Source organism: Buteo buteo, chromosome 4 (genome assembly GCF_964188355.1).
Source record: "Buteo buteo chromosome 4, bButBut1.hap1.1, whole genome shotgun sequence".
NCBI lineage: Eukaryota > Metazoa > Chordata > Aves > Accipitriformes > Accipitridae > Buteo > Buteo buteo.
Window position 1 is genome coordinate 47,153,061 of NC_134174.1, and position 15,962 is coordinate 47,169,022.

At 36.8% G+C, this 15,962-nt stretch overlaps 1 protein-coding gene across 1 annotated transcript in view; it reads right to left on the reverse strand.

Annotated features, from left to right (window-relative positions):
- TM9SF3 (transmembrane 9 superfamily member 3) overlaps window positions 1-15,962 on the reverse strand; it is a 50,878-nt gene that overhangs the window by 8,038 nt on the left and 26,878 nt on the right. The window contains exons 6-12 of the mRNA XM_075025884.1: window positions 15,795-15,926; window positions 15,097-15,263; window positions 12,270-12,364; window positions 10,755-10,885; window positions 2,009-2,148; window positions 365-433; window positions 124-270 (exon numbers count right to left, since the gene is read on the reverse strand). Coding sequence (XP_074881985.1) covers window positions 124-270; window positions 365-433; window positions 2,009-2,148; window positions 10,755-10,885; window positions 12,270-12,364; window positions 15,097-15,263; window positions 15,795-15,926 — 881 coding nt within the window. The remainder of the gene's footprint in view (window positions 1-123; window positions 271-364; window positions 434-2,008; window positions 2,149-10,754; window positions 10,886-12,269; window positions 12,365-15,096; window positions 15,264-15,794; window positions 15,927-15,962) is intronic.

Sequence of the window (15,962 nt, forward strand, 5' to 3'; positions counted from 1 at the left end):
TTATTCCCTACAGCTAAAATCTGGACATGGGACACTTTGCAAAGACCCATCGAGACTGAAGAACATAACCAGATTGTGAGAGTTTTCTATAAAAGTAAACTATGCAAATAATGCAATACTTACCACCTATAATCCTCTGCGTTTAGCAGGAAATACGTACAAACAATAGTCACACAAACTGTCACAATGCAGAGGATAACCAGAACCAACATCATAAAGCCATAAACATAGTAGATCTTGTAAGCCCAGAATGAAGTAAAAATGAAATACCTGAAGAGAGTAAACAAAATATGCAGATGATATTGTAATTGAACTTAAATTATCATACTTTTTTATCAAATTGGCAAATAGCTGACATACTCACATTTCAATAAAAATTGATCCAAAAGGGAGGATTCCACCTAGGCAAACAATAACAGCTGGTTCCATGAACCTGAAAGATATTAAGATTAGTTTAAGGACAACTTTAATCTTTCATTTATAAACATATTAAGACATACAACCAGGTAATTAATATAGCACAGAGAATTATTTAAAAGGCATGCTAACAAGAACATTTCTGCCTCATACCAGCATATTAGAAAGAAGATTCCCCTAAGGGTGTCATGTATATGGATAGGAGGAGTTATTCTTGGGGAAAGCTGAAACAAAACGTAAGTCTCATGCCTATCACCTACAGGCATAAGGTTAAGCATCTAACCAGCCTTAAAGCCTACGGAAAGAATCTCTCTTGCCCAAAAAGGGCTTAAGCAATCAAACCCCATAACATCCACTAGCCTTGAACGAAGGCAGTGAAAACTCAAAGCTGTTGATGGCTACAAATACAGCAAAAAGCACAAAGAGAATTTTACAGGGTAATGGTTATATAATTAAGAATGAGTGTTTCTTTTTAATGCTATACTGAGTCATGAGCCTATGGCCAAAAAAAATGAATACTCAGCTACCTGTAGATGATACTGTCACTTACTAAAGGTGACCTCTGTGTAGTACTTGCAATGGTGCTTAATCTAGCTAGTAACCAGTGATTTAATTTGCAGCTTCTTTTATTATTTATAGGGAGACTTGTCTAAGTTGACGGTGTGCAATTACATCACCTTCAAGAGAAGTATCTTATTTATCTGTCATGCTGATCCAGAAAAATCCATCAGATTCCCAAGATACAGGTTACAATATAAATCAAATCCTAGCATCTGAGCTGCACGACCACTAACAAGAGACTAAGTGTGCTGCACTTCCTGGATATACACGTTTCAGTGCCCCCTTCACTTTGTCTGTTCCATTCCTCTGAACAGGGAAAGCAAGAAAAATCTATTAAAAAAAAATCCTCTGAGGATATTTTAATTTCCATAGCTTACTGCTTCCACCTCAGAATTAAATTAATAGGAAAAAGTGACTGCATTCATGATTTTCCAAAAACCCAAGTCCACCTTTTGAGACTAGGCACCCACCCCTTTATATTCACTTCAAAATAATAAAGGCTTATTCGCAATTCGAAACATATACCTGAAGTATTTTAGGCTCTTTGTCATCAACAAAAGTGCAGAACTGGGAGCAGCATTGCAAGCTTCTCCCCACCATCACCCTGCAAATATGTCTCACCTTGTACATGGAGACCATTAAACAGAACAGTTCTGCCTTCAAGGCACATTCAATCCTAAATCTGTAAGAGGTATTAACTAAAGATGAAAGGTTTAGTTTCAAGATACCCATACAAGAACTGGGTTGGGACCAACCCTCTTATATTAGAGACTGAAGAGCATTTCAGGTCAAATGTGAATCAGTGATCCAGGACTGTAAAATTTGCTACAACTATTAACCATTAACTGCACTTGGTGTTTTTATTTAACAGAAAAATCATATTAAGGAAATGTTAGTAGAGGTGTTCTTCTAGACACAACTCAATTTAAATAAAGTTATTCTAGAACAACTTTTAATGATCACATCTGAAAAGTAATTTTTAAATGTACTGAAGTGAATATATCTAGTTAACATGCATGCTTGTCTTTACCATTTTTTCTCTGGTATGGGACGAGGCACTGCATTTACACGACATGGAAAATTAGGCTGTCCTGACAGATTTCGGCCTAGAATCGTACCAACAAGGTTCAATGGAAGAATGACAAAGAAACAAATACAGCACACTGCCACCTGTAAGCAAAAAATAAAATAATAATTTAAAAAAACCAGGTATGAGATGACAAAAGAAGATAACCAACCCACTTCGTATACATTAGTCCTTAGTAGTTACTGCTATAGAATCATACTCCTAGTTATGAAGCATTAGTAAATATATATCTATTTTATCAAATGGAAGTATTTATTTCCTAAGAAACTTCCTAAAAAACATTATTAAGTATATTTTCTTACATCAGTTGAGAGAACAGAACCATTACAGATTTTTTTACTGGTTTCATCTAATCATTATACTCAATACATGGCAAAGGTATGAAATGGCAATCTTCAGGGTACTTCATCACAGAAAGTTTTGTCAGCTTCTCTTAAACTTTTGCAGAGTATGCTATCCCTGGGAGTCAGCAACTAGCAGTTAGGCAATTGCATACAAAACTACAACTCCTGGGTGCAAAATTTTTAATCCAATCCAAAAAAGAAACCCAAACAAGAACTGCAAAGCCATGTTAGAATACTACCAATCAAAATTTTGGGTTCAAATTTCTCCATTATCCACCAACCATGTAATTAAGAACACAGACTGTCAAAGACACAAGTGACCATTGGTATGCACAGATACACAATTTAGAAGCAAAATAGCCCTACTTACATATAGAGATTAGGTTTATGCACAATGCAGCATAGTGAAGCCAATGTTCCAGCTCTTTCCGATGGAACAGCCTCTCTAAAATTTTACCATGAATCATCTTTTTTTTTTCCAGTATATGTATGTAGCTCTACTTTTGCAATTCCTTAAAAGCAACATATTTTTGTCTTCCAAGATGGGAAAATTTAACTGTTTAGCCAGACATTCTCTACTCATAACTCTTTAGCACAAAATTAATTAGCATTAGACAGTTAACTTTTTGATATTGATAATTAAAGACAAAACAGTTGCCTGTAATGCAATAACCATAATTCTGAATATTGACCCTGTGACCTTCTCTATGCAAACATATGAAAACACTGCCTTTTAAAAGCACTGTTGCCTGAGGCTGTGTGTACACCCTGGTGCCTTCTGAGCAAAGAAGCTATATTTCTCTTTCACTCCATCAGGACACAAAGTCCATGGCAGCTGATTAATCCAAAACAAGGGACAGAGGACCAGGTCTAAGAGCCACACACTGATGACTTGTTTAAGCAGCAGTTACTCCAGGATAAATAAAGGGTGTTAACATATGTTATATTTACAGAAATCTACTGCAAGCAGCTGAAAAGCAAGAATTGCTAGGCTTTGTGAGATGAAGAGCTGCACTACATTAGCTCAATACAAACTTATCATTAAGTCAATCACACCACTTTAAGGCAACAACTGACAAAAGTCAGTAGGTTATCCCCTCTATTACTGACTTGTATATCATTACTAGTCTAGGCCAGATGTGAATGGAAAACATTGCCTGGGGTTGGATGGAGCAAGCCTTCATGCTTCACAGAAGGGGTACAACAAATAGGTGGTCAACAAGCAGAAGCACTGTCCAGACTGCTCTGTATATCTTTGAGGAGCGGTTATTAAAGAATTACATCATAAGCCACTAAAATATGAAGCTTCAGCGGTAAATAAGGAAAAGCTAAGGAGTGTTTATACTTGCCAACAATAAAGCAGATTTTACACAAACTAATACATGTTTAGTATCTCCCATTTATCTTCTTCCATTACTTGAAAAAAACACGGGTAAGCAAGCATAGTATCTTAGGTAGGACACTGAGATTGGCCAAGAATAAATTACAGAAGTATACAACTCCTTAATGGATGCAGGTGCTGCCCTTGAAAACTGCTCAGTCTAAAAAAAAATAAGCAGGTGAGAATTTTCAGAGAAAAATGTCAAAAAGTATTGGAAACATCAAAGAACATCATCTTGAATGCTATATTTACTGAAATCCTGACCAAAAAGTCCCAGCTTGTTTGAGGTGCAGTGGGTAGAAGAGACCTTCAAGAACTAAGGCCTGGACAGGATCCAAAGAATTTCCACGCTGACCATATTGAAACCATTTCCATTTGCAAGAAGAGCTTGCCCTGCTTCCTGCCTGGCAAGGACCTCCAGGTGTGTTGGGTGGTCCCTGTCCACTGTGCTCCAAGGCACTCTGGCAGGTAGGTTTCAAACCTGGCTGAGGCAGAAAGCTCAGACACAGGCAGTGTGAAAGGGCACCTGTACTGCTTCATCTAGCCACAACTGCCTTTCACAGTACAGTTATCAGGATGTCTGTAGCTTCATTTCTTGATCTCGGAAACTACCCCTCACTGGGAATAGTGGTAGAAAGCGAATCCACTGCTTTACTGCAGAATGAAACTGTCCAGGAACAGTCTTGGGTTCCAAGCTCACCTGGAACAGAATTTAGTAGCTTGTAATCATCCATCTTGCAAAACACATCTACCATAGGGGAATCCACATGGAAAGAATATAACCTTGGACAAGGAACCAAGCAAGGAACATCCAGGCCTAATCACTGATTAGCTGGCAAACTCCTAGATGAGAAAAGGCAGTCAATAGCATCTCATTCTAGTGACACCAACTGCAGAGCTGAACGGCTTCAAATCAGGTGGGCAAGGAGAAGGCCCAACTTCTTCCAGCAGGCCTTGGCTATTGTATTGTCTGGGAGACTGACTCAGCAGCAGCTTTGAAATCTAAGATGTTCATCTGCGTAAAACAAGCTGAGACAGAACAAGGTTCCTTGAATAATGGCTTCAGTAAGTACTGCCAACCTGTCCCCAGTACACTTGTAATTGGCAGCCGTCAGAAAATCTGAGTGCTTATGGTTTCATTATCAGATCAGTCAAAGCATGACTGATAATGGTGCAACGTCTTCCATTCTATTAACTGTTTGGTTGAAAAATGAACTGATTTCAGACAGAACAGCTAGCATCTTCAGTCAAATCTAGTAAGCAGCATTAGGTAAAGTCAATGTTTTGTTGAACAATGAACTGTCTGTCTTAATGCTCTGAGGACAGCTAGAATTGAAGCAGTTTTTTCCTTTTTTCCTGGAGCCAGTCAGGAGTCTAAAAATTATCTGAGATAATTCTGTAGTGCAAAGGAGGCCCAACTAAGCAAGCAAGGACAGACCATAATGCAGGCTTAGGAATGCCTCCCACTTCCACCTGCCTCTGATAAACTGTCCAAGCTGGTAAAGATGTGAATGTTCTGTCTTCTGAGATAACCCCGCCCTGGTCTTAGTAGGTTGACCAACACAACCAGTGCTGGTTAGAATCAGCACACACACGCATCTTCTTTCTCACTTTCAACTCACTGTCTGTCTCCACGGTAGTCTACCTGCTCAGACTGATGCTTGCTGAAAATTACTTTCTTCATTCTTGGCAGAAAAAGCCTTCTCTGGATGCAAGAGATGACTGGAAATAGTTGGCTTTTCTAGCTTCTGCCTTTTCAGGCATGTTCCTCTTAATTTCAGATCTGAGGTGAAGACACTGCTTCCCTCCCAAACTGAACAGGTAGTGCCTGTTGCCACAGATGGCAAGGGCAGTGATGATGCAGGCTGGGCAATGTCTAAACCTAGAGAGCTTACACCCAAACTGAAGCAAACACAGGGCAACGGGGTACACGAGCATCTTAACTGAAAAAGAGATGAAGTTATGAGACTTCTACCTCAAAGGTTTCAGAGAATAAGATTACAATGGCAAAAGCAGCTCAGACATTTACTGGCTTCCATTTCACCATTCCAAATGGTAAGAGGAACGAAGGCAGGATCAACACACATGCGTGCTCTGCCCTCCGGCAGAAGCACCTCTCTACAGAGGTCACTGGTAACATACTAAAAAAACCAAATACCAATAATAGCTGTTGCATGACAGGCAGACATAAGAAAGTTAGGTCTTCATGAGCCTTTTAAGAGGAGTACTGCTGTAACATCAGCCAAGAGAAACTGAGAGAACAGTTTTAACTACTACTTCAGAAAGCACAAATTATGCAAACAGGCAAATCTACTACATCTACAAACCCAGATTTCCATCAAGCAAACAAGTGCACATTCTCCATAGTCCATATTACTGAAGACAAATTACAAGAGTTTTTCTACCAAGCCAGTACATTAAAAAATATCTATTCTGACTGTTGCATTTCTGTTGCACAAAATATCTTATTTATACACAAGCATCTGATTTAGTTTGCAGGTTTTAGTTGCCATAGAAGAGATTGTCAACCTCACTAAGCCTGCATTCTTTCTAACCCCTTTTTGTTTTGTTTTGTGGGGAAAGAATATTCTACTGCCCTTGACTCAACGTGCAGAATTCAGTTTTCCTTATTTGAAAGGAAACATTGCCAAGAGGGATACAACTTATGTTCTAGGGCCACGTGTTTCATATTTTCTGACAACTGTAGATTAAACTTCATTCAAAGGTGATAATTAAAATTTTTATGAGCATATCTAATATTAAACAGCTACTGGCAGGCTATGGTGCCTTGACTGCTTAATGCACAAGGGAGAAAAGCAATAACAATTAACTGTCAAAGCAGCAGCTTGATCTTTCCTGTCAGCTCCCAAAACTGCACTCTCAGTCATGAGAGTCTCCCCCCATACAGAGGTTACTGAATCTGTACAGTGAAACAGCTATCTGCACATTATATGGCCCAATATTACACAGAACAAGAAAAGAATAGAAGGCTTCAAAATAAAGTGTTATTAATTTTATTACAACAAAGTTGTTAATCTAGGATGGTGCTTTGGGTAATAAATTGAATTGTTGAAAATTGAGGCAGAAGCATTAAGCTGTGTCTATTTTCAGCAAAAATGAGGGTTTTGACCAAGGGTTCCACAGTCACTTTCAAGCAATCTGAGGAAGCACCCTGCTGAATGTATATAACTAGATGTTTTTCTATTATTAGCCAGGGGTATTTCCTTATCCATCTCAAGGCATGAAAATCTTTGGTGGTACCAGATCCTCATTTTGCAGTGGCAGCCAATACTCATATCAACTCAAAGCTGTCAGGGATGGCTGCAGCCAGGATTAAGCTATCTGTTGGAGGAAACATTTTTTCTAGCTTAAACAAGTTATAAAAGATGCAAACAGCAGAGTCTCAATCCCAAGAGAAATTCAGTGTGCATAACCTTATTTAATTAAATCATTAAAAATGCATACTGGAGACGTTAGCCACACAGGAACCTACTGCTCAAACAAAACAAAAATGGTACATCTTAAACAGTTTAATAGAAGCTGCATGGATTCTGCAGTCAGAATATTACATTAGTCATAGTAGCCTTAATGGAAATCTTTAAATTATGTATCACACACAGAACAATGTAAGCAGTCACAACTTATGATGGTCTCTTCAAATTCTATCATGCTGTACTCTGTAGAAATTCTGCATTACTTAGTAAGTGTTTCTGCATAGAACTACCACCACACTCCTCAAACATATATGGAGAGGTCACTTCACTTGCTATTATTTAAAATTCTTTTTAATTGACCCATGCTCCATTTTTTGTGTATAATTCAAACACAGCTAAATATAAAGATGATTGATAAATACACTGAAAAGACTGACAAACATCAACAGAAGGTAAATCAAGGTGTACAACATCTTCAGAACTCCTGTGTTCACCAGTAACAGGATATAATAAAAAAAAAACAAAAACCAAACATCAAATTTGGGCTCCAAAAGAACAAAGAATTGAACGGTACCCACTGCATTCCTATAAAGGGGAAGAGATGACAGAAAAACCCCAGACTCTTATATCTCTTTTATATGCTTAGGGAGTTGAAAGCTTTAAAACATTAAGTTTTAAAGAGCTCTCAAATTTGAATAAAACCTGTCACATTCTTTATTGCATTTTGAAGGGAAGGGCAGCTGAAAGATATCCCAGGGAAGACATTAAGCCTTTGTTCAGGCTCATGATGTATTTCACTACAGAATGTTTGTCACAGTATAGGTGAGACAGCTTGCACATATCTCCACCAAAAGGGTTAAAGGCGGAGTCCCAAGACTGAAGAATGATTTCAGAAACAAGCTTTGGATCTTCCCAGGCCCTGCCACATCTTCGAGGAGATCCCAGACATTGGGAATGAATTATACAAGATGAATGAAGCTTTGAAGTTCAAAACAGACTGCAATGACAGTGAGGTGTATGAAGGTCCTGATGAGCCCAATCAATTTGAACATTTCAAGACAAAGTGTGGAAGAGCAGATGCCATGTAGATCAAAGATGCAGCAACTGTGTGTTAGCTTGGATGTCTTGGCTTTGACACTATCAGCTGTCCTTGCCTACATTCCATAAAAAAATCTGTCTGGAGGGAGGAATTAAGTCATAGAGAGGAGACTACGTAGCGGTTTGCTGGGAAGTGGCAATGCAAAATGCACAAAGCACAGAATGTCATATTTAAGGATAGTCTCTTGGCAACCTTTTAGCTCAGAGACTTTTTTCAGCAACTCAGTTTCTGATTTTTCCAGATTTACAGTAGTCAAGAAGAGGTGGTAATTCTTGCCAGCAACTTAAATCAAGGAGGGTGGTTTCAAGACATGCCAGGGTAAAGTAGTAATTTCTGTGTTCTAGCACATTTAGATTGCAGAGGTTTTACTTCCCCAAGAAAATAGCAGCAGCAAGTTTGCACTAGAGAATTCTGGAAGCTTCTCTACACTGAAAACAAAGGTGGAAAGACATAAAGGTATCTTATCCATAAAGCCAGAGGGCTTCCCAGGGACTTCAAACTGAAGCGTAACATGGTAATTACAAACAATTTTCATTCCCTTCCACAAACCAGCTTCATTAGTTGATTTGAAGTCATTAGAGCGTTGCTTATTCTGATGAAGTTTCCAATTCATAACCTGCTCCCACTAAAAGTCTGCTAACTCCACTGAAGTTTTATTGCCACAGTCATAATGATTCAAACACTTTCATAAAACCTTGAGATCATTAAAATCACTGTGTATAAAGAGTCCTAACATCCTGATTAAGTGACCCCTGAAGATTTATATTCCCATTTGCTTTTGCATGTACATGTTTCCATGATCTTAAAATACAAATCAGTTGAACAGATTTACAAGACAAACTTCAGCACAGGTGGAATTCCCTTCCCTCAGCATTCCTGACCTCCAAATAGGAATACAAGTGAGAAATGTGATATCATAAATGCTTGCTTAGCAGTAAAACAGAGCCTCTTTCAACATATCAGAGATCAACGTTGTGAACTTTTATGACAGTGTTGTATATGGCTGCTAGCTTAGGAAAGAGAAACCAATACAATATTCCTTTGGGACACTGACCAACTAATACAAACATATCCGAAGACAGAATTTTAAACTAATTTCTTGAAGAAGAGCACCAGAAAAATTAAGTGAACAGTTTATAAACATGTTTAGCTTGTTATAAGCCCACTAAATATAATATCAACAAATTCAATGTAAAAAGTTGATATTTAGGCATGCGTTGAAAATACTGCTAATAAAGAGGTGACTAGAACCAGCAATGTACATGTAAAGTAATGACTCCTCCATCAGTAAAAAATTATTGAAAGTCTTTGCCTGAAACTGAGAATTGTTCCTCTTTTTATCACCATTTATGATTTCTATCACATTCATTCATTAACAATGTGTTCTTAAGAAGTATTTTCAGTCACATACTGAATTTTATTATATCCCAAGTAATACAATATATAAGACAGAACTTGTGGTAATAAGCTTCATTTTGCGGTAGATTTAAACTAAGAAGAAATCCAAGGCTACTCAAACGCCTCTGAATAGACTGAACAATTTAACGTATCACAAAACCTGATATGCAAAGAAGGAAGCTATAAAAATGTTAAATCCCAAGATTTGCTACAGATATTGAAAACAAGCCTTCCTGTATTAAGGCATTTTTTAAAGTTAATTGTGCTACTGTACAAAATTAGAAAAAGCAATTTTATGGTGCATATTTCAAAAAAAATCTGCTCTCAAAATCATACCCCTTGCAAGCTCAAACAGAAATTCTGCCAAAGTGCCAAGTGATTATTTCCTATATTGTATTCACAGGGTTATTTGAGGTTGCTTGAAAGGACCATGACAACAAACAAAATCCTGACAAAAGCCACAAGAAACAAGAAAAGTCATCACAATTAATTGAGAAAGTAATCCAACCAGCATTGTTTTTCAAGTGACAGGGTTAATACAAAGACACAAGACCACAACTGGATACTAAATACCACTTCACAAAGTGAAAACAGTGATTCATTTTCGTAAAGCCAGATGTCCTCAGGATGTCTCATCTCGTATTGTTGCCTGATTATTTTTTTTTTTCTGCTTGACTGCAATGATTTGGAAGTAGCTTTCACTTGGAATCCTTTTGTATAGCATTTTAGCTTATAACCGGTTTGCATTGGCCATCCAGAAGAAAATTCAAGTTGCTAACTTCCTATGTTGTTACAACACTCAGCTTGAATACAAAGCAGAGGTGTCATTTTAAGCAGAGAGAAGACTGTTGTGGGCATCCAGCAGCTGTTGCTGTTGTGATCAAAATGAATTATACTTGAAGCACCTTATACCCCTCCCAGAATAAATTTCTAACTAGAAAGTTAAAGCTACAACTCACAATTGTATTTAGACTAAAACACAGTTTTCTTGATGTCTGCAGTGGTGTTTAAATTCTCCAGTAAAATGACTCACCATGGTTCCAAAGGGTATAGCTCTTGAAGCATGATAATAGATGGCAATGAAGTTAATGAAGAAGGCAGTTCCACACACCATTGCTGGAATAAGGAAGGCTCCGATGAACATCTGCTTTATCCATCGCCTTCCTGTAAGAAAGGACATTCCAACGGGACTGGTGAGATAGTGTATTTTTTTAAAAAAGTTACCAGCAAGCTCACCAGAATTTAGGTGTTTGATGACTTTGCCCCGCCAAAAGGTGAAAGAAATAAGTAACAACATACTACATCAATACAAGAGCTCAAAAAACCCTCTTGGGCAATACCTTAAGAATTTTCACTGTCTGTATTCCCTTTATTTTCCATGGTCTTAAGTAGTGTCTATATTTAAATTTAATACACCATAGATGCATCTATAATATGCACTAAATAAAAAACAGTCAGAAAACTAGCATATGCTTTTCAAGACCATCATATGTATTTTCACCATAAGCCAACATAATCAGCACTTCAAGGTTTGATACATATTTGATCTGTAGAAAAAAAAAAGCGAATCTGGCTCAACTATATAGCACGGTACATTTTACAACAGCAACCCTAATTTACCCAGATCTGTTTCTCTACAAATCACTAGGTTTATACACATGCCACATGAAAAGAAACATCTAACCTCCAAACTCAGATCAGAGTGCAGTTGAGACTGAACACTAACAAGTATGCCGTGCTAAAAAGATACAAATTTTCTTTTGTGAACTTACCAGAAATATTTTTTTCTAAAGCACTGCAGAAGATAATAGGTATTGATTACTCTTTTATTGCAGCATAGGGAATGGATTAAGCTAGTGGACTGCAAGGATGTAATTGGTCACAACTCAGAGGCATAGTGGGGCGCACTTGAAGACAGCCTGTCCAAATCTGTTATGTCAATTTTATTGGGCTTCTGCTCCCTATTGATACTCATTTTGAATTTGCTAAGTATAAAGCAGAGCACATGATGGAAAGCAGAAAAACCTTCTTTAAAAGATGCTATAAACAGTTTTCCCCATCCACAATTAATGGTCTACTAAGTACTGTATACTCATCCTTTCTGTGTTAGTAAACATAACCCCCACAGTACCTATAGAGAAGGGTTATGTAGGAGACATCTGGAGAAGATGACATGAGCTGTTTAACAGCATGTTACAGAAGAGGGAGAGACTATTATAATCTCTGGATGTCATGAGCCAAACAATTATATACAAGAGTATAACAACCAATTCATAAGATACAACTGTTAACAGTTCTTTAGCTCTTAGTACTTTTAAATTAACCAAAGACTTCAGCTATCTTTAATTAGAAAATGCAGCCAATACCAAATAGTAAATAATATGAAAGTTAATTATACTCAAAACATTTTCTGTTTATTAAGAATTTAATGGATTCCACCTGAATGACCTAACTCCATAAGGACACTTCTATATGCGTGCAAATCAGAAAATAATAACTTCTCCATTTAACAATGTAATGAAAATGCTGAACCATGAACACAATTTACCTCCTTGTCTAGCATAAAGGCTTCCTCCAAAATATCCATTCACTGGTGATGTTGCAGCGTAAACAAATATAGCTGTACTAAGCATTGATCCTCTCCTACAAGGTGTTTTTTTGGTAAACGAAATAGAGAAACAAACAGTATTAAAGCAGAAGATCACAGTAACATACATGCATTTAGCAGAAGCAGTTATTTAATATCTTTAGATAATGTAAAAATTTAAAAGTGCTTAAATTGTAAAATCTGCCTAAGAATGAGAAATGTTTGTATCCAAAGCTTCTGGCCAAGTCTAATTCAATCTGGGAAAAAGGGTTCTGACATAGTACGTTCTTTTCTAACATGCATTTATTTTCACTGGAGTATAAAATCTCAACTCTGATTGAAATACTCTGACATTTGGATGTGGGTACCTTGTAAATAGTTCAGTTCTTCATATGCATGACATACATTAAGTGTAAGATTCGACTATTGCAGATAAAAGTTCCTCTTAATATGAAGGCCAGTATTAACAAAAATATACTAAGATTGTGAATGATGTTTCTACCATCCCTCAAATTAATTTTTAAGATTGAAAGTATTCATCTTGCAGAAAATTAGGAAACCTGATTTAGAAACTATAAATACTATAATGAAGCCACAAATCAGCATGGAGTAGTCCAATCAGAAGAGTTTAGTCATTTTTAAATTATCACCTCATTAAATGTTGGAGTAAATTAAATTTTGGCATAATTTTTCTGAAATTTTACAGGCAAAGCTAATAATTTTAAATCACAAAAGCCATCTCCAAATACATTTTTAGAAATCATGTCTAAGAATAGCAAGATATAAATGTTATTCATGAAGAGAGCTGTTTCCCCATGACCCTCTGCTACTCTATGATAGCAAAAAGAAGTAGAAGGTTTTCAGCCAGCTTGTTATATTTTCTTCAAATTAGTTGTTCTGAGAGATTCCAGACTATTGGCATCTTGGCTTTTGATGAACCATTACTGGATGCCTGCCCTACTCAAAGAAGTAATCTTTAGTACAACCAGCTTCCATGACTGCATGGACCGAACTAAGCAAATATACCTGCTGGTCACACACCCTAAAGAAGCATTATGCTAACATTTGTTTCTTAAAAAAAATAAGCAATATCTCCATTTTACAAAGCTACTGGTTAGACAGAAACCAATTTTAACACTTCTCCTAACTTAGGACAATTTAGAAACACATGCAAAACCCCAGTAGACCATGCACAGTCTGAAGTGACACGTGTAAATCCAGGCTACATGTAAAATGACTAGCAGATGTTAATCTAAAATTATCTCAAAATTTGCTATTCTCAAGCTTACTCACATATGTTTCAAGTATTCTAATGGAAAAGCTTCTCAAAACACAAACCAGTATTAATAAATTAACAGCTGACACGACCAAATTTCACTGAGAGACTTTTAGTTGGCATCAGCTGCATGATCCCTAAGAGTTTTAACAGACCTGAAGAATACTGACAAGCAATCATTCTTGTAATTCCGGTTTACACCCTTTTTCACTCACATCACTATTTTCCTAAACGTAAGAATTGTCTGTACCAGATTTGGTCAAATGTTCCATTACATACCCAGAATTAAATTCACTTTGAAAGTGATATAAAAGCCTATTGCAATAAAAGACTAAGTGCACATATATTTTTAAAAATTACTGTTCTGACACATTTTACAATTGCCATTATTAACTTACAGCTTCCCTACAGTGCAAAACATTCTGAAATGGTTTAATTCCCCACCTTAAAGGGGCTGACATGCTGTACAACTAAAAATGTGTATGTAAGTCTATCCAGAAATGTAACCATGGGCCACAAGGCAGGGAATAACACTATATGAAAAATGAAAATATGCCAAGATACTGGCACTAAAGAGTGGCTTTTTAAACACGTCGTTAAAAGGCAGCTAAATTCAAAACCTAGAGTTCTCTCTAGCGGCACATTCGAAGTATTACAACTTGTTAAAACCAACAGTTACAGGTGATATTCAAGAGAAAAATAGAAGAGAGATTTGAAATTTTAGTCATTGCTTAAAACAAAGCACTGGTAAAAAAATATTAAAAATAAAAAATCCCTCCCGTATCCAAAATACAATCACTACAGAAACAGATGGAAGTCCATCCAGGACACCAAAAGTCTCAAACAGATAAAAGGTAAAGGAAGAGAACTAGGTGAACCAAAAGTGGTGTGTTATATTTAAACTTGAGTACTATTTGTTTGTTTTAAATGAATTCTCTCCAGTTAGGACGACAGCCCACCTGTTGCTGGAGGTTTTACATGCAACACAGGCTGAGCAGTATCTGTTTGAAAGAACTTCAGAAATTAAATCTCCATTCCTGAGAAGACTTGTGGATAAGACTGGCTTAATTCATTGTGAGCAGTAAACAGGACTATTCACAACACAGCACACTCCTACTTCAGTCTTTACAGGACACGGCAGGGAAAACAGGGTAAGAAATATAGTAAGATCTTGTCACTCCAGATGAAACCAGGAATGAAATATTTGCCTCTTAACAGTTATGTCCCATATAATCTAGCTGTGATGCTCCAGAACGACAAACTAGTTTCAAAATAAATCATGTAAAAAGCAAGCACTAAAAGAGCAAAATTAAAGGAGACCAACTCCCATGATAAGAGTAGGGCAAAGTTTCATTACAACTTAAAAGAACTCTTTTGAATACTACATCTGATCTAAACATAAAGACTAAAGACTCAAACACTTTTTTCCAGGCCAGTTAACACATTCATTTTTGTAATTATTTTGTTCGCTTAAGCATTTATATGTGGAAAGCATGGCACAATTATACTTACTCTGTGTATAAATCTTCTATCATTGCAACAACAATAACTATAAGAGACACAGCAAAAATTTGACAACCAGAACCAATAAGCGATGAAAATATTAGAGGATGACTGGATGGTCTAAAAACATCTCCATGGACCTGCTTCCACCCATACTCATCACCTAGATCTCTGTCCTAGGAACAACAACAACAAAAATGTAAGTCTAGTTATGACAATTAATGACAAGCACACAAGCTATGCATAAATTAAAGGTTTGATTTATTAAAGCAACTTCAAGTGCAAGTATGCCTTCTCTCCTGAACGCATCAAATCTAGTAGAAAAGTTTACTTTTCAGATGCTTATGAAGACAACAAAAATTACTACCTGAATGTATGATGCAGTAAAATCAATCAGATGCCCTCCCTGTCCCTAAAATCCTCTGAAGTGTTTAGGAGTATACACAGGCTTCTATTACACACTCAGAATGGACCCCATCCCACCTAAGTGTGGATATGAACATTAACACAGTGACTACAGACAAAATTCTGGGTTGCAACCTAGAACCATGTTATAAAGAAAACCAGTAACACTCTCAAGACACACATAAGAGAGTTTTCTGTCCAACTAAAGAAAGCCATTCAGAGCTGCCAACACAACAAATGCATGAAGAGAAAACAATAAGCCTTAAAAAAAGATTTTTAAAAAGCATGAATGCAGATCTTACCATATCATCCATTTCTTCCTCCTTGCTGTATCTTGCATAATCTTTTCGCAAAGTTCTCATTAATATCATAGACACTAGGCCAACCAGAAAGATCACCATCATAAAAGAATTGAAAATTGAAAACCAGTGTATCTACAAAAAGAAAACACATTCCTAAGGTTTAGAATT